Source organism: Parambassis ranga, chromosome 2 (genome assembly GCF_900634625.1).
Source record: "Parambassis ranga chromosome 2, fParRan2.1, whole genome shotgun sequence".
Classification (NCBI taxonomy): Eukaryota; Metazoa; Chordata; class Actinopteri; family Ambassidae; genus Parambassis; species Parambassis ranga.
This window is the reverse complement of record NC_041023.1, coordinates 24,961,987-24,977,130: the sequence shown is the minus strand read 5'-3', so window position 1 is coordinate 24,977,130 and position 15,144 is coordinate 24,961,987. Positions and strand designations below refer to the sequence as shown.

Sequence of the window (15,144 nt, the reverse complement as noted above, 5' to 3'; positions counted from 1 at the left end):
CGGGCAGAACTTTTTCTCTCAGTGCTGTGCGAGAACAATTGTGTGATTGGTCGGAATTTAGTGGACCTGATGAATGTGGAGAAGCGCAAGAGCTTCTTCAGGTGCAGAACACACAGACAGAAGGAGGAAGTACAACGACGATGGACAGTTTAGATGCGCACATTAAACATCGAGATAGACGGTGTTTAATGTGCGGGATGAATTATTCCAGACATCGTCATCCACACATTCACAGAATTAAATCCACACAGACCAGAGGTCTGCTCTACAGTCAGCTATACTAATCTTTTATCTATTGTCATGCTATACGCCCTCTTCCCTAAACATTATCAGCTCGTTAGGCCAGGTAACCACGACTGTGCACACAATTTGCAATGCAATTGCATTGTCAACCTTGTGTGTGACATTTGCTGTGTGGGAGGGCCGTATGAGGAGTTCTGCACACACACTTTTCGCGGAGTATGGAACAAGCTTTAGTTCATGATGACTTCAGGATGACTCACGTCTGACTCGCTGTGGGGATCAGCTGTCCAGCAAACACAAAAACACCACATTTACCAGGTCTCTGCGAACACCAGTGGAGTCTTTGGTTGTATTAGCCTGTCACTGTGACACCGGTGGACTGGAGCTAACAGCAGCCAGACGCCCAGAGTTCATTCAGGACGAGTTTAAAACACTCAGGTGGTCATCAGACGGAAAACCTGCGAGGTGATGTTCAGATGAGTCAGTCTGTCAGGAAGAGTTTGTCTCATTGTCTTGAAATTTATCCTGATTTGTCTCCTTATCTTTAGCCAACAAAGGTCATTTGGTCCGTATAGAAACGTAATGTATACTGACATCTGCAGATCACAGCTGGTTCTTCTTATTTATCTTTTTATCTCAGGATTGTGATGCTGTGACATCGTATCTTGGAGTTCATAGTATCACTGAATTTAGTCGTTTATCACACAATGACTCTGAGATAACAAACAACACATATGAGCTTCATGAACACAAAAAGCTTGCGGTCAGATCTGGAGCAATTTGTCCTTTGAGGTGACAAACTTCTTTTTTCTGTGGGCGTGTCGCTGCTGTGAAGTGGGCTGGGCTTTGTTGGAAAAACCAATCAGCATTCAGCTACTTTTTGGATCACCGTCAATCACATTTGTTTACATGTATCTACTCCTTAACTGTTACTGCCACAGAAAATGATCTACAACTTTTAGTAATAATTTTTAAAGCTACAGGGCAGAATGCGTGTCTCCCCCTACTGGCAGTGAGCATAATTACACAAACACTATGACAGCATAATGTCAGGAGCTGTGGAAATGCTCTGCTGGTCATCACAGCTACACTTCGAGTATTTTGTAAGCACACACAACTTTCTTCTATAAAGTTTGTGCAGACAAAAATATATTTGAAACTCACCTTTAAATCTGACGTGTGTGTCAGTGTTGCCCTTTAATGTGTGGATTAGTAGATGGACCCGGCGGTTCTTCATGCACCCCTTCTCAGCATGTGATGCCTCTGCTGGAACCAAACGAACAAAATGTATGTTGTTATTTTCCAACAGACACGCAGTAATAAAACTGAGGCTGCAGGTGAAACAGCAGCCGAGTGACAGCCGAGTGTGAAGTGAATCTAATTTTGCTTATATTTCACACTGTGTGTGTGTGGAGCTTTACTCTGCAGTAAAATGAAACGATTCATTTTATTTTAATGTAAATGTCTGTTGAGCATAATGCCTCATTTGCATTTCCCCCTTAAGTTGAACACATCACATTTAAATTTCCGCTCCCCCGCCGGCCAATCAGTTCTGCTGTCAGAGCCCCAGCCGTGCGGATAATGAGCTGTCGGCCAATCACCTTCAGCCTCCAAAAAAGCGGCCTGCGCACAATTGGATGCTGGAGCGTGTCATTGGTTTTGGATTTTCGTTTCCATGGTAACAGCTGTAAGGTTGATGTATGGCTCGATTGTACCTTCGTCGTCATGCTCCACCTCCTCGTAGCTGAGGTCTGTCATCCACGGCGGAGGAACGCTTTTACATGTAGCCAATTAGAGGCCGGTAGTGTCCACATGGATGCACACGCAGTGAGACACGATGTCCAGCTGATGGGTTCAGGTTGTTGGAATGTGAGGAAGCCATTTTTTTCTCGACGTGCTGTGAAGATCATCATTTTTTTTTCACAGAGTTCAAACATTTTTGTTTTCTTCACACCTGATCCATCACACAGCTGTCAGAAACAAACCGAGTCAGGTTATACGAACTGTTTGTAGGTCAGAGATGCAGCTACAAGTAACACAACATACAGCAGCTCTATGAGCTTCACACACACTCTGCTTCAGATGTACAGACTCATCTGTCAGACAATACTGGGTGTTAGCTTGTTGGCTAACATGGATTAGCATTCATCTCCTTTAAACTGTTTTATCTGAGCCAGACTTTCTCTGATCCTCTCCGAGGCTCCTCCTCACTGCTAGCTGCTCCAACAGTTCCATCTTCAGGCTATGAGCTTGTGTGGAACCAGCTTTGGTTCAGACCAATCAGAGTCCTTTAAGGATGTTCTGTCCATTCAGGGTGTGCTTTATGAAGTCTTTTCTAGTTTACTAATAGTTTGTTTAGTTTTTAGTAGAACAGGCGTGCTAACTGCTACTAGCTAGCAGCTTGTTGTGTTTCCTCTCGGATCTGATTGGTTTATGTGTGCTTGTGGTAGGGTAAGTGTGATGGCTCTGTAGTACTTTGGGTCATGTGACAGGCACAGGAGCTCCCCCGTTGGTAGTTTGATCAGCAGCAAAGATTCAAACTGTTTGTCCTCACATAGAGCTAGTGTGTGTGTGTGTGTCACACCTCCTAGCGAGCGCTGCGATGCTTACCCACTGATCCTGCCGATGATTGACAGCTGTCTGCTCTGATGTACAAACAGAGGCCTGAAGCTTCTTTTCTGCAGGTTGTTTAAATAGGAACGTTTAACCACTTCAAGATATTTTTATCAGAGAAAAAAGAATCTTTCTGTCCTCCTGGTTTAATTGTCTGTGGTGAAGGTCGCCACAGCTGAAATGCCAAAGTTTAAGGTTTTATATTTAAATCTCTTCATTTACTGCAGAGACTCTGGTCCTTTTACAGGTTTGTGTTGAAGCTCATTTTCACCTCTTCCCCTCCGTTATTTCATCTTCTTTTTATTAACACCTCTGCTCCTCCTCTTCCCCTTCCTCATTTTTAATAACTAAGAGCCGTATTTCTTACCTTCATATAAACAGTGTTTTAGCTCCGGTTTGTCTCCTCATCAGCGACTGATGTGAGGCAGTAAAAAAACGACAGTAAAGACATAAAACCCTCACACTGGGAACACAGGCTGATTTTTGGGGCTTTTCCACTGCAGGAACCTTCACTAAAGTTCTTTTTCTTTCTGGCTGGGATAGACAAGGTTCCTAATAAAAAACTGTGGGCGGGGCTTGACACACTGATTGGCTGAGATTGCACGTCCCTTGTGATAAATGGTGAAATCTCATTGTGGAGAACCAACAAGCAGATTTGAGGGCAAGTTCCTGCTGTCAGTATCAAGCCCGCCCCCTTTAGTTTTTCTGTGCTGATCCAAAATAAACGTTGTGATGTAGGAGCTCTGTTCATCCACTGAAGATGGTCTAGTAGAGATCTTTCCTGCATTCAGAACTTGCACAAACATTCTGGCTGCCCTCAAATGGCACGAAGTGGAAAAAGACCGTTTGTTATTAATCCTTTTCCATGTTGATGACTGAACATGTTTAAATGAGGGAAACACAACATTCAGAAATCATTTCTGTGACTCTTTGTCCTCAGTTACAGAAACTAAACCTCACCCCGGTCTTCCTTCTTTAGTCTTTATCACTGTCCGCTCCTCTCTTTCACACAGATTTATGCAGAGTTACATCTAAAAAAGTCCATCTATCCGTGTTGTGGGATAAAAGCGTTCTTTGGCAAGTTGTTAAAATGACTCATGAGTTTAATTTGAACCTAAAATGGAATCTGCGGCGCTGCTGGCACTCATTCGGTCACAGCAGCCACCTCCTTTGTGTTTCACCCTGAGTAACGCGCTGCAGAGTCGTCATGAGTTTGTCATGTGTTTTTTTTTTTCAGACTTGCTAGCGGTACCCAAACATCCCTACGCTGCCATGGAGAATTGGGGCCTGAGCGTCTTTGTGGAGCAGAAGATCCTGCTGGACGCCGAGGTGTCGTCGTCGTCCTATCAGATGGAGCTCACAATGGTGGTCGTTCACGAGATCTGTCACCAGGTAGGAGGCGAGTCTGATGCTAGTGAAGCTTTGTCGACTATGAAAGTCGGGAAGCTTTACTGGAGCTGTTCCTAAAAGTTCCTCTGTCAGGGCTGCTGTTCGGATAAAAGGAAGAAGCACAAAAAATAATGCACTGTTTAAAATCTACAGCTGAAACAGGAAGGCTTAACAGGCTGATTAGCGGGCAACTTCCTGTAAGCTCAGGGAGCTTCATCCTCTAACCGCTACATGTCCTTCAGACAGGAGGTTCACTAAAGTTAAATCATCTTTGTTTTCCACTGCAGGAACTGGGCCCTTTTCTCACTTTTCCTTCCAGTCTCTGTTTCCTGTCTTGTCTGATGTTGTTCAAACAGAAGAGAACCAACATGTTAGGTTTAAGCAGTGTTCTGCGCCACATATGTTTAGGGCCTTTTCAAAGTAAATGCCCTGAATTAGAAACTGTTTTTGACCTGAAAAGGGTCTCAGGTCCAGCAGGGCTAGGTTCCTGCATTAAAAACCTGTTCAAATGTTTCTAGAGTAAAACAACTTAAATGTTCATGCAGTGAGAAAACACCTTTTTGTCGGTCTACACACAGGATGATAAACTACAAAAAGCTTTAGTAGAATGTGGTGCAGTTGCTCTTCTTCAATGCAGTTTTGAACGATTGCTTCCAGAGCTGCTGTGATCGGTCGGAACATTTCCTGTGTCATACCCAGACTCCCAAACCTCTCACCTGATCTGTGAGAGTGAATCTGATTTCTGCTGATCATGATCTTTTAATCTAATTTTATGACCAAAGCTGAGGGTGGGGAAGTGGTCTGAAGCCCAGCCCTTAGATTTGTTGGTTGTGATCCTCATTCTGAGCTCTGCAGGTCCTCTGTGATGCGAGGAAACCCATGTTTCAGGGTGAAGCCGTTCAGCTTCGGTCCGGGTTACTGTGCTGCAATAACAGCAGGTGACGATGGAAACCAGTCCTTCATGTGTGCGTCTTAGATTCAGGTCACCACAATCAAACGACAGCCACTGCTGCTGTGTGGGTCTGACTGAAATGAGCAAAGACTGGTGTGAAACCAGATCACACACCAAATGTTACAACAGCTCTGTCTGAAATGACTTGTCTTTTCTGTGAGGATTCGAGACGACGTGTCTGATTCTGCTTGAGTTTATACACAAATGCATCAGCAGCATGTTCAACATTTGCATATTTATCAAATTTTAAACGCACACATTTAAATATTCATGTGGAAAAAAGCTCAGATTTACATTATTAAAACATATTATTTTCATAAAGTCTGTCTTCACAACTGCCTGAATACAAAAAACATTTAAATCCTGGAAAAAAGCAGAATTCACCTTTAACAGATAATCCGCCTGTAAACAGACTGAAAGTGACAGAAGTCAAAACAGCTTCAACGCCATCACCAGTGAGCTGTGTGTTTGTTTTTGTGTGTGTGTTACAAAGCTCCTCAGGCAGGAACAGCAGCAGAAGAAGAGTTGATCCTGTTTGTACAGTACGACGTCCGATACGTGACGAGCAGACAAACACGATGAAGCAGAAAGAAATTTAAAGAACCGAGAGCCGGACGGGTGAGCTTAAAGAATGCAGAGGAGAGAGAGAGGGAGAGAGCGGGAGAGGGGGATTGTAGGAGAAACAAAGAGGCGAAGAGCCAAAGTGATGGAGAGGAAAAATTGACAACAAAGACACAGAAAGAGACGAGATGCTGTAGAAACACTCAACACTCAAAACACTTTTTAATTCAGTTTGAGGTCAAACACAACTCGCCTTTGTCAGTCTTTTATGCCTTAGTGACAACGACATCATGTTTACAGTATCTCACCCTGGATTCAGTCTTTCAAGTGTTGTTTTCGTGTCCTCACCCAGGGTTCCGCTCTGGGTCCTGGCAGCGGTTTGACAGACTCTCTGAGCTCGACTTCCACCTCAGATACTGATGTCTTTACCAAGGTCTTCCTTCATTCATCCAGAGCCTGACAGACAGGACAGTGGGTGCAAATCCTGCACCGACTATTCACTTTCATCCTCCACTTGGTAACAAACAGTTACCACGGTTTGATTATTTTATTGGAATGAGTCGCTGAGGTGCTGGTTTGTGTCCTGAGTACACCAGGGTTCCAGTTTGGGTCCTCTGTTTTTTTATCTTTTTGGATGTCTTACGTCCAAAATGAGAGTGAAGTGCCCTCTAACAGACACAGACCTGGTCTTATTTTCCATAAGGTTTGGCTGATGTCCTTGAGGAGTGTCTGTGGGACAGATCCACTCAGATGTTGGTAGGTCTGTGAGAGTCCTGCCTCTTTTCCACATCAATGGAAATTAGTGGAATTTCCTGCAGTCTTCAAACGCCTCAAACACACATCCACTTACCTCCATTTGAGTGGTTGCACAAATTACAAATTTGCATGTTAAAGTGTACAAAGCAGCTGAAATGGAGGCGAACTGTGTCTGACTGGCTGCAGTGTGAGTGTGGCTCCTTCAGGATGTGGCCTCCAACCCACATCTCTCTGCTCGCCATACCTCCAGGCTTCAGCTGCTGCTGGGAGTAAAAAAATGAAATAAAAGGCTTCAGTGTGTGATCGCCTGCAGTTTAAAATTAACTTTTCAAACATTATTGAAAACGTAGTGATGGTGGTTTTTGTTTGTTTTTGTCTCTCTGAGCATCTCCATCGTCTCTGTGAGTTTAAAGAGGAGCGTGAGAAGAAAAGGAAACGATAAAGAAATGTTTTGTCTGCAGCTTTGCACTCCATTTCATCCTGAAGCCATTTATCTCTCTCTCTCTCACACACACACAAAGACACAAAGCGAGAGGGAAAGTTGTTGTTTGAAGTTTCTCGTAATCAGTTCATTCAGTTGTAAAGACTTTAACTGGGAAACTGAATTTTTGTTCAGAATCCTGTTTGGAGGAATACACTCTGTGTGCGTGTGTGTGTTACCATGGATGGACAACATCTGATTTATTTCTTTTAACCTCAAACTATAAATGTACAGCAACAAGACTAGACAAGACAACAAGAGATTACAAAAATTATACTCAATCTCTCCTATGCTCCTCAAAACCCCCGCCTCTGGCACACACGCAATGTGGTCAGTACCCTAATGAATGTAATAGCGATCAAAAGAGCTGCTTCTCAGCTTTCAGAATATGTTTAGATTTTTTCAATAGTGCACACATAACCAGAGCTACGGTAGTTTGAACAGCACATGTCAATTTCTGTTGCGGCGATAGCTCCGTGTTAGGAGGGTTAAACATGCTCGGCTCATCTTCATTCAGAAGGTTGGAGCATCTGGACTTGTGGAGTCCTCTTGAAGACGTCTCTCCGCTCCTCCATCAGCTTTATCACTTCTAGTTCTAGCAAAGCTACAACCTCAGAAGAGCTGAAATCTGCAGGTGCATTAGTAAGTGAGCTAATCCCCGCAGACCTCCATGTTTAAATGTCTAACTACTTTTCTAGTGTTGAGTTAGAGATTGAGTCACTGTTGGGGCCCAGCCCTCAAGTGGACATTCTTGGAACTGCAGGTTTTATTCTAAAAACTATCACTAAAAACATCAATGTTCAGTCAAAGTTTTCACTGATGCTTCAGTCTGAACCCACAGACTCTGCCTGGATGCTGCTGTGGGTGAAACGTCTGCCTCACTGTGGCGGATTATTTTCTGTTTAAAATTAGTCATGAGCAGGTTTTATCAGGTAAGGGGCTGTGAGTCATTGCCCTGAAATGCAGCAGAACACATGTGTGTGTGCGTGTGTGTGTCAGAGAGAATGTATTGTAACCATCTGTCAGATTAGCCTCCTCTGCTGCTGTCATGTTTTTATGTCGACATCCATCAAACACAACAGAGTGATTCACAGACATTTCAAATGGATATCTGCTTTAATGTTCTCGTCTCAATCTGAAGGATCCCTTTCATTATTTTTATTTTTTTGGATTTCCACTCAACTGACTGAGCTGCTCATCAAACTGCTGTGTGGACCCACAGTGTGTCTGTGATGCTGCTGTTCTCAAGTGAACAGATGGACGACATGTGGATGAGAGGGAACACAGAGCTTTACATGGCAGGAACAGGTCTTCAGCTGCAGTACCACCGATGGCCACTAGACGTTTTAGAGGCTTCACAAAGTTTTGTGCTTCAAACAGGACCTTGATGCAGAGCTGCTGCTACCTGACGGGGACAGCTGATGGAGTCTCTGTCTGCAGCATCCACACATGGACAGAGGAGTGCTGGATACAAATCTTCAGCTTTTGTATGACATGTCATATGTTGCCTCATCGTTAGCATGTTTTTGATACATGCTAACGTAGTTGCTTGGCATCAGAAATTATCTTTAGAGCTTCACCCAGTGAAGAGGACGTGCTACATGTAGAGGTTACTGTGTGCCCAGTGCATTCTGGGTGGTGGAGTTTGGACTGGCTTCTGCCGTTTGTTTGATCCTGTAGCAGCAACTTCAAACATTATTTCTCAGCTAGAGCAGAGTGTACGTTAATTAGCATCCTTGTGTTAGTGTAGCTGCGTGGGAGCTGGGGTTGTAATGGTTACTGTGATTCTCCCACACACACACAGGGCAGTGCTGGTTGCCAGGAGATGCTCTCAGTGTATTCCTATCAGCTGTCTGTTAATTAAAACAGACAAAGAAAAACACTGGGACCAGATTCAGGAAAGCAGATTTACTCCATTCATCTGCTGATCTCTCTCCCCTCTTACACATACTGAATTCAACCATATGCAGGAGGAAGTAACATACTGTGCATTCTGGCGGGCTGACAGTCGAGTCAGGGTCGTTCCACACACACACACACACACACACACACACACACACACGTTCACACAGTTCCTTGAGACTTCCTTGAGAGTGTACTTCCTTGAGAACCCCTTCGTTTCCCTTATTTAGCCTGAAGGGTAGGACGGCATGGTGACTGACTGGCAACCCGGCAGGTTGGTGGGTTTCCCTCTCCTCTCAGGTGTGTGTGTGTGTTTTTCCAGCTACCAGGTATTTGTTTGCTGTACAGACGAGCTACTGTCAATCCTTCTGCAGCTCCCTCTACTGGCCAGAGAAGTCCGTTATATTTATTCTGTTTATGACTACATGAGCCCGCAGAGGACAGACCCGATCCCTGAGTGGACTGAGAAATGATGTGAAATGTGCAGATCCTCCCTGGTAGTCCACCCAGTCCCACTGCCGTGATGCCGTCAGTGTTCTGAAGGATGCAGCTCTTGATTTGGAGAACAGCCATTTTATTGGTTACCATGGCAACAGTCCCCCTACACTTTAACTTCCATATTGCTATTTAGTTCTGAGGATCATTTTATACAATAAAATGTATAAACTTCAGCAGTGACACCTCTCCAAGCATGCTAGCATGCTAAGTGGCAGTTAAGCTAGCAAGCATGGGAGCTAATAGATCAACACTTTCAGTTTGTATGTGTTTGTTCTTACCTTTAAAAGGTAACATGGAGGTCTGTGAGGACTCACCGCCTGCTGTAGTTTCTAAAGTTTAGAGTCAATAACGTTTGTTAGCGACTGAGGAAAAGGAACGGCTCACTGTGATTCTTTGTGACGTCTTAACAAACCCATCTTCCCCTCTGTGTGTGTGTGTCTAACACCAGCTGCCATCCTGAAGAGGACTCGAGGTTCTTCTGAACTAAACTGAGGTGCTTTATGGTGAAAATTACAAAAAGACGTTCAGTAGTTAAAACAATTTATCAGCACGTCACATCTGCACACACCTGGTCCTCATAAAGACGGAGAACACACACACACGCTCGGTGTTGTTGTGTGTCAGGCCTGTCAGGCTGTATATTTTCTCTGCAGTGTTTTTGGTTCAAAGTGGATAATTTATTACTGCAGTCCACGTTTGCATAGAGTTCATTACAACACACAGAGCCATAAATCATCTCATTGTTTTCTCTCACTCTGCCTCACCACTCTCTCTCTCTCTCTCTCTCTTTGTTTTTCATTTATACTTGACTCATGCTCCGTCTCCGTCCATCACTTCAGTCTGCAGTCGCTCAGCTCGTTCTTCCGTTGTCTCCTCTCTGCTCCAGATCTTTGACCTTCCTGACCGTCAGTGGTTGTGCTGTTGATCCCTAAAAAAACAGAGTTTGTAAAAGTCTGCAAACATTCAGCTCACGATCCGTCTGTCAGAACAGTCAGCGAGATATAGAAAATCTGTACATGTGATGCTTCTTAATCATGCGCTGAAGTTGTTGTAAAGCACTGTAGAAAATGCAGACCTAAGGAGGGAGCTCTGCCTGGTTCCTGATCGTCCTCCTCTAGCTCAGCTCTAGCTTTATGGAAGTGGTGGTGCCCTCTAGTGGTACGAGGGGAGTCACATTGTTAAAACTTCACAGGGTGGAGGTCGGGATAGATAGATGGATCAAAACCCGGCCTGAAAGCATTTTTCTGTTCTTGTCTTTGGTCTTTGGAACCTCTGTGGAACAAATGTGGAAACATTTAGTAAACATAATAATAACTGTTTTAGTTTGTTAAAAACATCATGAATGTTGGTGTTTTATCCGATCATTCTGAGCCACCTCAGAAGTTTTATTGAGTCATTTACCTCCAATCTGCTGCTGAAGGACGGAGGGTCCAATCAACGATAACATGTGAGAGTAATACAGTTATACACACACATTTAAAATGATACCCTATCACACAGCTATAATGAACCACAAACAGCAATGCTCCATCTCAGTGTGTGTGTTAATATATTGCATATATATATATATATATATATATATATATATATATATATATATATATATATATATATATATATATATATATATATATATATATATATAATGTGGTGAATATAAAGTCATACATAAAAAATGTCTCTGCTATTTTCTATTTAAAGCACAGTGGAAGCTGTGCACTGTAAAAAAAAGGAGGTCAAAATGAAGTTTATGATATCTAGCACAATCCCACGTAGACCGTCCTGCTGTCAGAGGCTCACCACACAGCCAAATGTGGATTCATCCACCACTGAAAATAGTCCCCGACAACAGCTGTGGGACAATGACGGAGCCTGAGGACCACAAATGGTTTGTTTTTAAAAAAGCACTAAATTGTTGTCCTACTTCGGCCTCCACCACATAATGTGTGTTAGTGCACCACAGAAAGCCGTCTCCAGCAACAGCTGCTCAGCTGCTTCCTGTGCTGGCTCAGCAAGTCATACACCTTCATCAACACACTCACTGCAAATACAGCACGATCAGAGTGGTGCAAACAGCAGCTGAAGCGTTTCCAGGGGAAAGTAAAAAAGTGACGCTTTCAGTTAACACTGTGTGAGCGGCTCCTCATGGCAGTGCATTTGTGTAAAATATTTGCCTAAATGCTGTGCTGACGACTCGTCTGTTAAATATTGATCATCTTTAATTTATATTTTGTAACATATTTAAAACCAGACATGATCCTTTTGTTCCTTAAAACAAAGAAAGAACGATCAGCTACACGAAGACCATTTACAACCATTAACATGTTTAAATGTTTATTATTATCATTAGGAGCTGATAATACACAGACGTGTGTGTTTCAGGAACAGAGAGCAGGGACCCCCTACACCCCGACTACCTGACGTCTTTGTTTAGTTTAAAGGCTTTTGGAGGCTTTCCTTCCTGTGTCCATATAATGTCAGAAATCTGCTTCCACGTTAGTGTATCTGGAGCAAATAAACATGGCTAGCTCATAGTGATCCTTCTACAATATGGACCTGATCAGGTGTTTTATTTTCTCCAGCATGGCTGTTTTGAAGCAGTTTTAAATTGAGGGTCCGACAGGTTCACTGACCAGTCAGCTGATCCACAGGAAGTCTCTCAGTCATAGAAACACCATTCAGCCAGGTGCCCTGAGGTCATACTTTATTGAAAATGAATGATGATTTATTGATGCTGTTTACATGTTTGTGTGGGTGAACACACTGTAGGGTTGAGTCTGAGCACACACACACACACACACACAGAGCAGTTTTGTGTTAGGTTTCGTCCTCATTCAAGATTGGTTTTATGCGCTGGCTTTCTGTAGCACACACACACACACAGATCTGAATGCTGTGCTGAACCATCTGCTGCTTCTAAATGCAAACAAACCATGTGTATTTTACAAAACTTTTTTTTTTTCATGACTTTGGGAGTCCGTCAGCCATCTTGCCTCCTGCTGGTCAGAACTCTTTCTCTTTCAAGCCCGTCCAGCTCATCCAGATGCTTTGAACAGTTTTGCTCGGAGCACATCTCCTCAACCAGAGTACAGAACTCCACACCAAGCCCCCTGGACCTGGATGTAACTAAGATCTGCAGGCAGCCTTTGACTGGAGGTCCAGATACAGTGGGTTTCTTAAAGCCTCCTTCAAAGAGTCTTAAAGTTCACAGCATCACAACTTGAACAGGTCCAGAATTCTCTACCAAGTCCAGAACTGCCAGGTTCAGGGTATGTCAGTTTCCAAAGGCCAGAAGAAGTCCTGATCCAAGTGGTACAGAAAACTCTGCAGTCACTGCTCTGCCCCGGACCCAGGTCTAAACTAGGTCAGATGGAGAACAGTGATTGCTCCAGATTCAACAGCTCAAGAGGTCTGCGGGGATCCAAGTGATACAACACGCTGCAGTGCTTAAGGCTCAGCTGGCCTGGCCGATGATCAGCGAACAGACTGATCAATGCTTTGAATCATACGGAGTCCTGGTTCATATGTGGTTCCTATTAAAAGTCAAATTCTGCACCAGATCAAACCTGGCTCCAAGCTCTGCAGGCAGAGATCCTGCTTGTCCACACACAGAGTATTGCACTTTAGTCCAGCTGGTCCCGCTGCAGCTGAGACCTTTTCATTCCCTGTTGTTCAGCAGCAATTTAGCATCATCCAGACAGCAACATTAAAACTTCTCCTCATTTGGCGGGCGGCCATGTTTAAAACCCAGAATGAACCGCAGCCACACACAGAGTAATCAGTCCGGAGGTTTGAGAGTTTGCTGTGACTGAAGCTGTCGACTTCATTTCACATTCAGGCAGTCTGGGCTGGAAGTCTTGATAGCTCCACAGATGTGTGCATGCAAACAATGTTTGTGCCAAATGACAACCAAGACTCATTTGGTGCTGGCTGTGGTGGAGCTGCGAGGAGCTCTGTCCAAACAGAAAGTGAAAATCTGAGCGGGGGATGAATATTTATCAGCGGAGGAAGACGATGATCAAAGGCACAGATCTGCTTTGTTCTGAGTGGGAGGGAGGTGACGGGAGGAAGGAGCAAGGTGCCGGCAGGCCAGAGAAGCAGCAGGTCGGCGTGAGCATGAGTAGTTTTTAACGTTTCACATCAGGGATGCTTTCTTTGGGTTAACCCTTACACTGCTGTGTCGCTGTAACAAAACGTGATCGGCTCAGAGACCAGAGGCCTCACTGGAAGAGAGCAGCCACTCAGTCCTGAGGGAATGAACGCGTGCAGATCCTCCTTGTTGAGCTCTTGCCTCTCCTTTGTTTGTTGTTGCTCCGCTTGCCGCTACAAATATTCATCCTCATTAACAGGCAAGCACTCCACCCCTGTTAAGTGTTTTCTTGACCATTGTGGGCCCCTGCGCAGCTTTCACAAGAAGTACTCAGGGTGACCTCCTCTGTCCATCAATGTTTGATATTGATGGAAATGGTCTTTGTCCTCAGATTTTTGATTTATAAGAGCATCATCCTATTCTCCTCTTTACCTGCCAATACTCTCACTCCTCTCACATTTAAGGTCACCTTTTGTTGATTTCCTCTGTGAGGTTTTTGATTTGGTGTCATGTGGACTGGGGGGTATACCGCCCAACCGTAATGTGGACACCTTCCTGTTCCTGCTTCCTTCTGTCAGGCTGTAGTTGTCGCTGGTGGAGCTGTAGTGATAAGGTGCGGTAGAACTGCGACATGCTTTGTGGTTTACCTTCCTGCGGGTGCATGACAGTGATAAACCTCCACCTGCACCGCCAGCCTCTGATGTTGATCAGTGCAGCTTGTTGTTCTTAGAACAGTCTGATCAGCCCAGATCAGTTCATATGATAATACATGTACTGTTTTTATAATCAGGGGATTTGTGGAGGAGATTGTCTGCAGTCTGGAACCATCAGAACCAGATCAGTTTAATGACACCGGAATTTGGCAAATGTTCTGTTTCATCAAACATGCAGCAGCAGCAGTGTGTCCTGGTGGAATCCTCCCTGTAGATGTCCTCTGAGGAGTGTCCACATGTAGGCGGACTGCTGTCTAAAGCACTGTCTGTATAGTTGTGTAGGTTTCATTATATTTCGTATTTTCCTCTTGGAGCAGGGACTCCCTCTGACCTCCACACTAATGATGATTAACATTCGGCAGCTCTTTTCTGGAGTCCAGCAGCAGCAGGCGTCCCTGCACTCTTTACTGACTCATCATCATGTTTTCTCTTCCTGCATCCTCTGCCTCCGCTCTCCTTCCTGTTTGGCCTGCAGTTTGTTGAATCCCCCCCCCCTTTACCCACCCACGATGCACACGTGTAACCACGGCAACAGCACAACGGTAGCGACCCGAGTCAACCTCCCCAGGCAGACGGCCGACGACCCACTGGAGGCGTTTTCATGTTCTAACGAGGCAGGAACAGGATGAGAGGTGACAGATGAGCTAATGAAGACAAGTGTGCTGCAACAACTACACAAGTCGTCATTTTTAATTACCACACCAGTCGTAACAACTGCTCAGGATTAGTTCTTTTCATTAAGTCTGTCACCAAGAAACTGAACGTTAATTATATTTTCTATTTGTGGGGAAAGCGGAGCAGCATGAAAGCGATCAGATGAAAAGTTCTCACACTCAACAATGAGCTGGATAAAAAGGTGAAATCCTTTCAAAGCAGGGCAACAGAAATCAGATGTAAACTGTCATGTTTAATGGAGGAGCAGCTCAGCAGCAGTTTGTCTGACAGA

The 15,144-nt window shown here is 44.3% G+C and overlaps 1 protein-coding gene across 1 annotated transcript in view; it reads left to right on the top strand.

Annotated features, from left to right (window-relative positions):
• LOC114432102 (thyrotropin-releasing hormone-degrading ectoenzyme-like) overlaps positions 1–15,144 on the top strand; it is a 111,429-nt gene that overhangs the window by 56,908 nt on the left and 39,377 nt on the right. The window contains exon 5 of the mRNA XM_028399892.1: positions 4,094–4,248. Within this exon, the coding sequence (XP_028255693.1) occupies positions 4,094–4,248 (155 nt within the window). The remainder of the gene's footprint in view (positions 1–4,093; positions 4,249–15,144) is intronic.